Source organism: Amphibalanus amphitrite, unplaced genomic scaffold, assembly GCF_019059575.1.
Source record: "Amphibalanus amphitrite isolate SeventyFive unplaced genomic scaffold, NRLGWU_Aamphi_draft 000193F_arrow, whole genome shotgun sequence".
Lineage (NCBI taxonomy): Eukaryota > Metazoa > Arthropoda > Thecostraca > Balanomorpha > Balanidae > Amphibalanus > Amphibalanus amphitrite.
The window spans coordinates 545,630-558,522 of NW_024881688.1; the positions used below are offsets into that span (position 1 = coordinate 545,630).

At 56.1% G+C, this 12,893-nt stretch overlaps 2 protein-coding genes across 7 annotated transcripts in view; both read left to right on the forward strand.

Annotated features, from left to right (window-relative positions):
* Positions 1 to 115: 115 nt before the first annotated feature.
* Positions 116 to 9,346, forward strand: LOC122384592 (replication protein A 70 kDa DNA-binding subunit-like). 2 transcript variants are annotated; one of them, XR_006257067.1, is made up of 4 exons: positions 116 to 358; positions 2,976 to 4,406; positions 7,809 to 8,273; positions 8,819 to 9,346. XR_006257067.1 is itself a non-coding variant. In XM_043372156.1 (3 exons), exons 2-3 carry the CDS (start codon positions 3,312 to 3,314, stop codon positions 8,091 to 8,093), a joined length of 1,380 nt encoding a protein of 459 aa, XP_043228091.1. In that variant the 5' UTR covers positions 116 to 358; positions 2,976 to 3,311; the 3' UTR covers positions 8,094 to 9,346. The 2 variants fall into 2 exon arrangements, 1 of the variants encoding a protein (XP_043228091.1); XM_043372156.1 differs by having other exon boundaries at positions 7,809 to 9,346.
* Positions 9,347 to 9,862: 516 nt separating this feature from the next.
* Positions 9,863 to 12,893, forward strand: part of LOC122384548 (CD109 antigen-like) — a 39,346-nt gene continuing 36,315 nt past the window's right edge. For 2 of the 5 annotated variants that reach the window (XM_043372081.1, XM_043372079.1), the window contains exon 1: positions 9,863 to 10,030. The gene's annotated coding sequence lies outside the window, so the exon portion shown is untranslated. The remainder of the gene's footprint in view (positions 10,031 to 12,893) is intronic. The other 3 variants (XR_006257059.1, XM_043372082.1, XM_043372080.1) reach the window with 2 other exon arrangements.

Here is a 12,893-nt window from a genome sequence, read left to right on the forward strand (position 1 = left end):
CCAGCAGATTTAGGCCAATGGAATTGCAGTGTTTCGGCTCTTTGAAACAACATAACCAATGAAAGAAGGTCAATTCACACACTTCTATCGAACTGAACACTGCAAGAAAAGTACTTCTTCGCGCCAGAACTTGTTTTGTTTTGACACGGCGCTGAAACGCTGGGGTGTAATTTCTGTCAAATTTCGTAATTTTATGAGTTGTTGTGTCAGTTTTGTATCCTTATTTCTTTCATCGGAATCCTCCCGTATTGATCTATCATGGATCATCAACTAACAACAGGTGCTATTGTGAAAATGCTCAATGGAGAAAAGGTTGATAATGCAGTTCTCCAAGTCATATCTCACAAAAGGGTCGTAGGTAAGTCGTTTTCAGCTGTTTTCTGTTGTGATTTAGCATTGGACTTAAGCCATATACCATACCAATGATATATTATCAGTCAATTGACAAACAGTGTTTGCAGCTAACCTCGTCTAAATGTCGTGCAACTGGTGCTGTGTTGGTCTCAGTCTGGTTGTTCCAGAGGAAATGGCTGGAGCCCAGAGGGCTGTTCGGGCCCATGCAAAGATCTGTGCTGTGTGTGTCATACTTGGGTGATGACATCAGCTGCCTGGCTCCACCCACTCCTATTGCATGGTGGGGCCGACCGCGTTTGGCATTTCTGCAGTGCAGGAAATCTGTGGTGCAGGTGGAATGGTGGTTTTCGTTAAAAAAAAACCTTGCCGGCACAGGCCATTTTGTGTAGTTACCCCCTCGTATTTGGACCCTGATCGAGCCAGAGCTTAAATGCTCAAATGGTTGTTAATTTTGAATTCAGCTTCAAAAAGTAGCCTAGTAACATGTAAAACTTGGAACAGTGAACTGAGGTCACCAAAGGTCAATGACCTGACCTGACCTTCAGGTGATCTTGACATCCACCCTTATGCATGGGAGCAACATCAAATCACATGTTTGAACGTTTGAAACCACGAAAAGCATGCAAACGCGCGGCAAATGCGAGCCGACATACCTACGCCGAAACGCAAACATGGTTTCGGAAAGTAGGTCACAGGTCAAAGGCAATTTGGGTCGGGTCATGAAATTTTCAGGGTAGGTGTAAATTGATCAATGCAAGGGTACTGAACGTTTCGTCGCGATCGGCCGCTTTTTACGCGAGTTATTCGCGAAAAACCGGGGGGGGGGGGATAATTACCGGGCTTTGCAAAAGTTCTGTTACACTTTCTTTTTCTTAATTTTGAGGGGTTTACAGGTCTGGGCCAAACGTTTCGGCGATATCAATTGAAAATTTTGCTAATTAGAGACATGGTACCATGACGAATTTAACCTTCTTTTGCAGTTATATCAAAATGGAGGCCAAGAGAATAGAGATAGCCGCTTTGCTCCGCGCGCAGCATACCAAAGCTTTCTTTGCCAAGCAACTGAAAGTCAGTCGGATGACCGTCCACAGAGTTGCATCATCACGGAGGCCGGATGTTTGGTCTTTGACACGCGGCGGACCTCGGAAACATCGTTCCCAAAGGTGACGACGCGGTCGTTCTGCTTGTTCACGACCGGGTCAACCGTGAAGGTTTTCTCGTCAGAGAAGATGAGGACGCGTTTTACGTTGCTCTTCAGGTCGCTGAGCAGGCGCTGACAGCGGTCGCGGCGCTGCTCCCGCATTCGGGCAGTGAGCAGAGGCCCTTCCAGGAGTCGTAGGCTCTTTCCACCCTGGTTCTTGACGGCCCTGGACACCGTGGCGACCGAAATCTTCTTGCGTTTCGCGACCTCAGTCATTTTCAGCCTTGGGTTGCGTTCGAATGCCCGTTTTACGGCCAGTCGGCTCACTACCCGAGGTCTGCCGGTACGGGGTCGATCTTTGAGACCTTCTCCGCTCTTTAGCCTGTCCGCAACTCTGTGGACGGTCATCCGACTGACTTTCAGGTGCTTGACAATGAAAGCTTTGGTATGCTGCGCGCGGAGCAAAGCGGCTATCTCTATTCTCTTGGCCTCCATTTTGATATAACTGCAAAAGAAGGTTAAATTTGTCATGGTACCATGTCTCTAATAAGCAAAATTTTCAATTGATATCGCCGAAACGTTTGGCCCAGACCTGTAAACCCCTCAAAATAAGAAAAAGAAAGTGTAACAGAACTTTTGCAAAGCCCGGTACACGAGGGAGGGAGGGGACCGCTGGGGTCGGTCCCCTCCCTCCCCCGGCAGTGCCGCCGGCGGTGCACCGTCCGTGCCGCGCCGCCGGCCACGTTGCGACACGTTGCGGTCTCGCTTGGGGAGCGGACCGGGACCGGGGTCCGGGACCACGCTGCCGGGACCGCCCCGGGGCAGACTGCGGTCCGCGACCGTTCACCACGCCTGCACTGGCGGTTTGAGAGCCACCGGCGCCGGTCACAGTGCACACGGCGCCGGTTTGAGGACCCCGAGACGATGACTGGGGTCTGGTGGGGCGGGGCGGGGCGGGTCGTTTGGGCTCCATTTGGGATCGGCCGCTTTTTACGCGAGTTATTCGCGAAAACCCTTAGTGGGGCCGTTGCATCACCCCCCGCTGTGCCGGCGAGGGTGAAATGCAGTTGTCTGTTGTCAAAAGCAATATTCCACTGAAAAAGAGTGATAATTGTATGAAAAACACTATACAACCTTCGTACAATAAGGGCAAAAAAGGGCAGCACTTTTAACCTGCGCCCTGCTGGGGGAGGGCTGTTCCCCCCCCCCGACTTTTCGATATATCTCCCAGAGCCGCTGCGCTGATCGTCACCAAACTTTCAGAACCCTCCCGGGCATCAATTTTACATATTATTACCAAACATTTTTCCAAAAGCTATAAGTTGGCCGTAAATGACGTCAGAGTGACGTCATGGCCTGCCGTTTTCGACCAAAAAAAGGTTTCGCAAGAAGAGCTGTCACCTTTTTCAAACATGCACCTACTTTGACCATGTGACCCCGCCTGCCGTGACCCCGCCTGCCGTGACCCCGCCTGCTGCAGGTGACACGGAGCGGTACCGGCTGCTCATCTCGGACGGACAGCACATGAACAGCTTTGCCATGCTGGGCACCCAGCTGGTCTACATGATCCACGAGAACCAGCTGGCGCCCAACCCGTGTTCAGACTGAACCGGTACGTCTCCAACACCGTCAACGGCACCAAGAAGATCATCATCCTGCTGGACATCACGGTCCTGGTCCCCGGCGCGCAGACCGGCAAGATCGGCAACCCGCAGGCCTACGCGGCGGGCAGCACTCCGGCCCCGGCCGCTGCGGCTCCCACCCCCCCGCTCCGGCTCCCGCGCCGGCCTTCAAAAACTCGACCAGCAACGGAGCGATGGCGGCGCGCCCGGTCGCCGCGCCGCCGGCCGCCACTGGCCAGCTGTCCGCGCAGAACGTGATGCCCATCGCGCACCTGACACCCTACGCCAACAAGTGGACCATCAAGGCGCGCGTCACCAGCAAGAGCGACATCCGCACGTGGAGTAACGCGCGCGGCGAGGGGCTGTTCTCGTTCGAGCTGCTTGACGAGAGCGGAGAGATTCGCTGCACGGCGTTCAAGGAGCAGTGTGACAAGTTCTACGACTTCCTGGAGCCGAACAAGGTCTACTACCTGAGTCAGGCCTCCCTGAAGCCGGCCAACAAGCAGTTCTGCGGCACGATCCAGCACGACTTTGAGCTGACGCTCAACCACAACTCGATTATCGAGCCGTGCATGGACGACTCCTCCATCCCGGGGATGCAGTTCAACTTTGTGCCCATCTCTGACCTGCAGACCATGGAGAAGACCGGCCTGGTGGATGTGATCGGCGTCTGCAAGGAGGCCGGCGACCTGGACCGCATCATGTCCCGCAAGTTCAGCAAGGAGCTCACCAAGCGGGACCTGAAGCTGGTCGACCAGAGCAACACGGAGGTCACCCTGACGCTGTGGGGCTCGCAGGCCGAGAGCTTCGACGCCGCCGGCAACCCGGTGGTGGCCATCAAGGGCGCGCGCCTCTCCGACTTCAACGGCTGCAGCCTCAGCTCGGGCGGCAACAGCAAGCTGCAGCTGAACCCCGACATCGACCAGACCTACAAACTCAAGGGCTGGTACGAGAACGAGGGCGTCAACATGGAGTCCAAGTCCATCTCGACGCGAGCTGCCCGGCCGGACAACTTCAAGACGTTCGCCCAGGCCAAACACGAGAACATCGGCGGTACTGGTGAGCCGGGGTACTACAGCGTGTGTGCCACCATCCTGCAGCTGCGCAGCGAGAACTGCCTCTACCAGTCGTGCCCGAACGGCGACTGCAAGAAGAAGGTGATCGACCAGCAGAACGGCACGTTCCGCTGCGAGAAGTGTAACGAGCAGTTCTCGGAGTTCCGATGGCGGGCGCTGATGCAGATGAACGTGGCCGATATGACCGACAACCAGTGGGTCACCGCCTTCCAGGTGAGACGATCGGCGCTTATTACCCCCCTCCCCCCCACACACACACATACACACACACAGACACACAGACACACAACCAGAGGGTCACTGCCTTCCAGGTGAGACGATCGGCGCTTATTACCCCCCTCCCCCCCCACACACACAGACACACAACCAGTGGGTCACCGCCTTCCAGGTGAGACGATCGGCGCTTATTACCCCCCTCCCCCCCCCCACACACACATACACACACACAGACACACAACCAGTGGGTCACCGCCTTCCAGGTGAGACGATCGGCGCTTATTACCCCCCCCCCCCGCACACACACAGACACACAACCAGTGGGTCACCGCCTTCCAGGTGAGACGATCGGCGCTTATTACCCCCCTCCCCCCGCACACACACACATACACACACAGACACACAACCAGTGGGTCACCGCCTTCCAGGTGAGACGATCGGCGCTTATTACCCCCCTCCCCCCCCACACACACACATACACACACAGACACACAACCAGTGGGTCACCGCCTTCCAGGTGAGACGATCGGCGCTTATTACCCCCCTCCCCCCGCACACACACAGACACACAACCAGTGGGTCACCGCCTTCCAGGTGAGACGATCGGCGCTTATTACCCCCTCCCCCCGCACACACACACATACACACACACAGACACACAACCAGTGGGTCACTGCCTTCCAGGTGAGACGATCGGCGCTTATTACCCCCCTCCCCCCCCACACACACAGACACACAACCAGTGGGTCACCGCCTTCCAGGTGAGACGATCGGCGCTTATTACCCCCCTCCCCCCCCCACACACACACATACACACACACAGACACACAGACACACAACCAGAGGGTCACTGCCTTCCAGGTGAGACGATCGGCGCTTATTACCCCCCTCCCCCCCCACACACACAGACACACAACCAGTGGGTCACCGCCTTCCAGGTGAGACGATCGGCGCTTATTACCCCCCTCCCCCCGCACACACACACATACACACACACAGACACACAACCAGTGGGTCACCGCCTTCCAGGTGAGACGATCGGCGCTTATTACCCCCCTCCCCCCCCCACACACACATACACACACAGACACACAACCAGTGGGTCACCGCCTTCCAGGTGAGACGATCGGCGCTTATTACCCCCCTCCCCCCGCACACACACACACATACACACCACAGACACACAACCAGTGGGTCACCGCCTTCCAGGTGAGCCGATCGGCGCTTATTACCCCCCTCCCCCCGCACACACACAGACACACAACCAGTGGGTCACTGCCTTCCAGGTGAGACGATCGGCGCTTATAATTAACCCCCCCCCCCCCACATACACACACACACACATACACACATACAGACACACAGACACACAACCAGTGGGTCACCGCCTTCCAGGTGAGACGATCGGCGCTTATAATTAACCCCCCCCCCACACATACACACACACATACACACACACAGACATACAATCAGTGGGTCACTGCCTTCCAGGTGAGCCGATCGGCGCTTATTACCCCCCTCCCCCCCCCCCACACACACATACACACACACAGACACACAACCAGTGGGTCACCGCCTTCCAGGTGAGACGATCGGCGCTTATTACCCCCCTCCCCCCCCACACACACATACACACACACAGACACACAACCAGTGGGTCACCGCCTTCCAGGTGAGACGATCGGCGCTTATTACCCCCCTCCCCCCCCCACACACACATACACACACACAGACACACAACCAGTGGGTCACCGCCTTCCAGGTGAGACGATCGGCGCTTATTATTACCCCCCCCCCCCGCACACACACAGACACACAGACAAACAACCAGTGGGTTACTGCCTTCCAGGTGAGACGATCGGCGCTTATATCCCCCTCCCCCCACATACACACACACACACACACATACACACATACAGACACACAGACACACAACCAGTGGGTCACTGCCTTCCAGGTGAGACGATCGGCGCTTATATCCCCCCCCCCCCCCATACACACACTACAGACACACAGACACACAACCAGTGGGTCACTGCCTTCCAGGTGAGCCGATCGGCGCTTATTACCCCCCTCCCCCCCCCCCCACACACACATACACACACACAGACACACAACCAGTGGGTCACTGCCTTCCAGGTGAGCCGATCGGCGCTTATTACCCCCCTCCCCCCCCACACACACACACATACACACACACAGACACACAACCATGGGTCACCGCCTTCCAGGTGAGCCGATCGGCGCTTATTACCCCCCTCCCCCCCCCCACACACACACCACAGACACACAGACACACAACCAGTGGGTCACCGCCTTCCAGGTGAGACGATCGGCGCTTATTACCCCCCTCCCCCCCCCCACACACACACCACAGACACACAGACACACAACCAGTGGGTCACTGCCTTCCAGGTGAGCCGATCGGCGCTTATTACCCCCCTCCCCCCCACACACACACATACACACACACAGACACACAACCAGTGGGTCACCGCCTTCCAGGTGAGACGATCGGCGCTTATTACCCCCCCCCCCCCCCCCCCCACACACACACACAGACACACAACCAGTGGGTCACCGCCTTCCAGGTGAGACGATCGGCGCTTATTATTACCCCCCCCCCCGCACACACACAGACACACAGACAAACAACCAGTGGGTTACTGCCTTCCAGGTGAGACGATCGGCGCTTATATCCCCCTCCCCCCACATACACACACACACACACATACACACATACAGACACAGACACACAACCAGTGGGTCACTGCCTTCCAGGTGAGACGATCGGCGCTTATATCCCCCCCCCCCACATACACACACTACAGGCACAGCCAGTCGGTCCACCATAGGCTCACATCACACGCCTTCATCACAAATACGCTATTGATTGGGCACTGCCTTCCAGTGGGCACATAATGAGCCTACTGTTGAACTTGAGACACCTTCAAACCCAAACAGTTCACCTTCCATGTGAGACCGACGTCTACGATTTATCCTATCGGACAAATACTGCGATTAGGAAAATGTAGAGTGTAAGTCGTGACCGCTGGTAATGCGTTTTGTCAATAGTGAAGAGACACTACCTTCTTGCTGTAAGCTTGCTCAAAGCTCACGGGCTCTTTGTAGCATTTTTAGTTGCGCTCAGAGTATCACTCCAACATCGACGACTATTGTCGATGCAGCCACAATCAGTTGCAGGTATTTTGTCGTTCTGAATAGATTGAAATATGAAAAGACATTCCTGCCAGTCGTATGCCTAGCTGAGTCGGGCCAGCCTTTAATTCGTATGCCTGTTGTGGTCATTGTATTGTTGCTAGTCGTCCCCCAGCCCCTCCCCCCCCCCCCCTGAGAAGGCGGCAGAATGTGAACTGACCACCCTCCCCCCCCCCGCAGGAGACCGCCGAGGCGGTGCTCGGAATCTCTGCAGACGAGCTCGGCAGGATGCGCGACTCAGATCCGGAGCGATTCCAGGCCGTCTTCAACCGGGCCACCTTCAAACAGTTCAACATGAAGCTGCGCGCCAAGATGGAGTCCTACAACGACGAGTCGCGCATGCGCGTTGTAGTGTCGGCGGCGGCGCCCGTGTCGGCTGACCTGGAGGCTCACAAGCGCCGGCTCCGAGAGGAGATCATCGCCATGGGCGGCCAGCCCAACGAAGAGAAGATGGTGGTCGACTAGGCGGAGGATCCGGTTAGGATGGGAGGGACGGGTGAAAAGTGATGGGGCACAAAAGACGCTGGTGGGTTATTTGAGAAGAGATTTCAGACATGCAATGCACGTTTGATAATCTTGCATTGAGGTGATCGTATCGTGCTGGCTTACCGGACCAAGATATGCCGGTGTTATCTGAGGACTTAACCCACGAGCCGCTGGGGGGGGGCATAAAGTTGCCCCCCCCTTTACGTTTTGTGAAATATCTCCGAAACCTGATGAGCTACGAGCGTGAAACTTGGCATAGCTTCAAATGAATACCTAGGCAATGTTTGAGGAAAGTTTGGTGGTTGTAGCACCCAAGATGACGTCACAGTGACGTCATAAAGTTTTGTCGTTTTCCGATATGGACCGTTTCTGATGACGCTGAGCATGAAACTCGACTGTAAATGAACTAGACAGCATCTGCTGTCATCCTAAACATCTTACTACACTTCCATCTAGTTTCTGACCAATAATCGGCCCTTTATATTCGGTCCCATATATGTGATGCATCGTGAGGAATATGAGAGTCGCAAATCTATAATTTCACTTATGACGTCACTGTGACGTCATTGCAAATGGGATCGACACCAAATTTGGACACAACCTCGCCTAGGTATTCAGGAAGATGTGTGCAAAGTTTCGCTTCTCTATCTCTTCGCGTTGCGACGATATCGTCGCAGAAGTAAAGGGGGGGCAACTTTATGCCCCCCCCCCCCCAGCGGCCGGCGGGTGGCGCGGAGGCCCAGCGGCCGCCGGGTTAACCCGTGCTGACTGGGGAGCGATTGGCTATCGTATCACTCGAGCGGGTGGTCCGAAGCACGCCGACGCCTGCGCCGGCCTGAAGTGACCTTGAGTGTCGTGAATGACTGCCAAGACGACCTGACGATGTGCTCGGATGGCCGAGTGTGGTGACTGTTTTCACAGACGTTGCGCAGTGCGTGCCGTCTAGGATTGGGACTCGAGTCCAGATAGGCCGCGGGCAGCGGCGAGACGTGCAGTTGCATGGCTGAACCAAAACTTCGTTACTTGGCGAGATGCACGTTTTTCTCGTTAAATGTCCAAGAGGTCCTTGGTCCCACCTCGTTTTCTGATGTCTGACAGCCAAGCACTCTTAGCATTCAGTTGCTTCCAATATTCCTCCAATAAGGTATCTTGGAGCTCCTTGCTGATTGCAAGTCACCTCTGTTTTTGTATTTTAGTGCTATGTTATTTTGTAATATATAATAAAAACTCAATTTTGTTTGCAGAATCAAGGATGAGAATGGGGCGATTTGTTTCGATGTTTATACCAGCCCTAGCTATATGAGATTGTGCATTGGTGCGATTTCTACATGTTTTTTTACATGTATCCAAATGTGTGCCAGGGAGGTGTATTCCATGATTCAACGTCTGTCCTTTCCGAGCAAGCCTTTGGTTCAACCTGTCAGTCTTTCGAAGAAAAAGGGTAGCAGCCGCTCGGTAAATTACCATGGTCGATATGCCAAACACCCTCGAACACATGCACACTGTTTCTCGATAGTTCGTGCTCAGATGATCGCGGGTGGCTCGTTTCCCAGATTGAGCGACCATGTGATCGCGCTGCGAGACGGATTTGCCACTCCCGTTTTGCTTGGTTTTGCCCAGAGGCAGGATTTTGCAATCTGCAGCCTGGCGGCGAAATTGTAACTCAAAGTTCGTTTCTCGCCGATAGATGGCAGACGCTGTCCCGGCGGCCTCTCACCGTTATGTGACGTCACGCCGGCCCGTTCCGAGGGCACTCGCGCCGCGGCGCGTTCCAGTTTCAGTGCTGAGGAGTTGGGAGTGAGGGAGCGGGCGTAGCAATCTCGACAGGCACTGTGAAGTGACCGGAGCTGTGATTGAAGTATCGACACGTCTCTAATTGGCGTCCCTCGTCTATTGAACGGCCGACAAACGAAAAGGTGAGTTCTGGACTCTGGTGCAATGGCTGTCCTGTTGAAATCTCACAGGTGGCTGACGAGTGACGATGTCTCACTTTCCTCACCACATGCTTCTCATTTCTCACACCTCTCTGTTGCTCTGACCAAACCCAAAACACGCCTGTCGTTGGTTTATGCCCATCTCCAAACGCGCCTCGTCGGTTGTTTTCGTGGGGCCCCGTGGTGCGGCGCGTGGAATCGGTGTCGAACGATGCAGCAGGTGGTGAAAGGCGGCTCCATACCGGCTCCGCTCCTACCGCGACTGGTGGGCGGCCACCGGAGCAGCGCGGCGGGGATACGCCCGGCACGGGACCGCCAGGAGGGGTGGATTCAGGGCAGGACTGCGTGACATTGAGAGAAAGAGGGATCATGAGGGGGAGACGGAGCGGTCGCGAGACCCTCCACTCTGCCCCATGACAGTGACAGGGGCAGCCCGGACACCCAGTGTGCACCCCGGGCCAGGCTGGGAGGGGAGTGGAGGGAGGGGCAGCGGACCGGGGCTGCCAGGTGCGTCCGGTGGGGTCATAGCGGGGCAGCGTCACTTCCTGCGGCACACTGTGACGCGCCGACCGTCACGTCACGGGACCAGAGTCACGTCCGGAGTCAGCGCGGTCAGACGGCGATTAGATCGCTCCGCACTCCGCCATATAGGTATGGGCAGCGGGCGGCTCTCGTGTGTCGGCGTCCGGTACACGGCCCTGCTGAGCTCGACTGCACTTTAGGAATTTCGACGTTAGGCAGCGGAAGGCACTCATTCCATGTAATGGCCCTTTGCCTTGCAACATGCGGGAATGCGTTACCTGCAGTTGATAGTGCTGGCTGCTATAGCGAGTCAGAGTTGCGAGAAATTATAGATCGCCATGCATTACTTGGGTCCTGGAAGGTGCTGCTAAATGTTTTGCACCGTTCTAGCAATCCGCATTATCAGTGTTAGTGCAACCGCTGCACCATGGAGGTGCATTATAGTTCCAAGGAAGGCGGTCGATTTAAATTAAATATTCCCTCTGCCACCCGAAACAGACACAGTGTAATCAATGTGTCGCTTGACTTTCACCGGCCATAAGACATCGACTTTACCGCTTTAGGAATTGTATATTCCAGCGATGCAACTCCACCCTCACCCTTAGGTATACCTTCCCGAGTGTTTTCTGGCCGGCTCACGGTGACAGCCTGCTGTTCCATTGACCGTCCATTGCCCTAACAAGCCGTTCGTTTGCCCTTTGACGCTACTAACAGCCCGACGGCGTGGTCGATGTCGGCTGGATCAATCGAGCGCCGCTCGCTCGCTGGTCATTGTCGGCGTCGGCCGGGGTCGCGGCAACAGTGACTCATGGAGCTCACGTGGTGGGTTTGTAGGAGGGCTTCAGTGTACGGGTCCCGCTGTGTTCGTTTATAATTGGGGACCACAGGCCCACCCTGAGTGAGCTGAGTCGATAGCACAGGCGATAACAGGTGGCCCCGATGAAAGCCGTGGGGCTGAGCCATTGTCGACTGTAGACTGCTGAGTGCTGAACCTATTTAGGTGTAGGTAAAGTCCTCCGAGTAGTTCCAAAAGCTGTCTTCCCATAAATCCCAGGCTGTCAACAGGTGAATGTGATCTAGGAGCCAAGTGGGTTTTGATTTGTTACTCCTGCTGGCTGTCAGTGGCGCTGCACGCCCTCCCTAGCCCGGCTCGGTAGATCAGAGCAACGGGTCGCGGTCTGTGCATTGTGACCCATGACCCGCGACCTCCGTACGGTCACCGTCCACCCCGAGTGACCGGTCTATGACGGCGCCAACCGAGCGCGTGACGGGCGGATGACGGATACCGCTCCGCCGCCGCCGGGTTCGCCATCTGTCACCCAGCTGACAGCAGAGACTGCGACGCGCCAAACTCGGCGGGCCGCTAACATCAGCAGGGCGATGGCTCGATTGGCCCTCTCCGCTCTAGTGAGCTTCCTGTGCACGGAGTGTAGGACAGTGCGTGCCGTCTCGCGCCGTAGAAACGTGTGTAGAAAGTGCGACAGCCGGCACGGCGGTAGGCCGTCCGGCTGGTGTACATACATATACGAGTACCGCACAGCTGGCGACCTTACGTCCAGATGTGGAATGTGGAAGAAAGCTCCACACTCCAGTCCACACTCCACCTGCCCCATCTCCCCCATCTCCCACCCAGTCCCCGCTGGGGGGCGTCCCGCGGCCCCCGGCGGGCCCCCGGTGAAAGCTGCCGGCCCGCAGCGCGCCCCGTTCGTTTGTTTGTGTGGCGGCGTGGGCGGGCGGCTGCCGCCCAAGGCCAGACAACCCGTCTCCTCGGTACACGGCTGGCGGCGGGCTGAGGGGATGGCGTGCGGCGCCTAGGTATGAGGGAGGTATGAGGGCTGAACCGACTAGGTATGAGGGCTGTCCCGTGCCGGAGCGTTTCGCACAGTGACCGCGGAAGAAAGTCGCCGACTTCGGGCCTGACCGATCCGTCTGCGGGCGACTGCAGACGTTTGAAACGTGCCGCACTCCGCGAACATTGACCTGGGGAAGCGAAAGTCGGGACGTGCGTGCTGTCGCGGGTCATTGACGAGCGATAACAACCAGGTGTTGTGGGTTTCACGCCCCCCCCCCCGTCTAGCACGCTGTAGGATCACGTAGTAGCAAATAGCAAGCGGTGCGAGTGTCGTTCCTGACTCCACTTACATAAACTGTGTTTAGCCTTGCACGGTACACATGTCTGCGATCAGTCGACAGTCACGTTCAAAGAATTTGCTAAGAAGTGCTATGTGAAGCATTTAGGCCATGACTGGTATTGTGAGCCGATATTAAGCCGAATTATTGCGACATGTTGATGGCCAAAGCACGTCTCAGTTCGCCCGGTGAT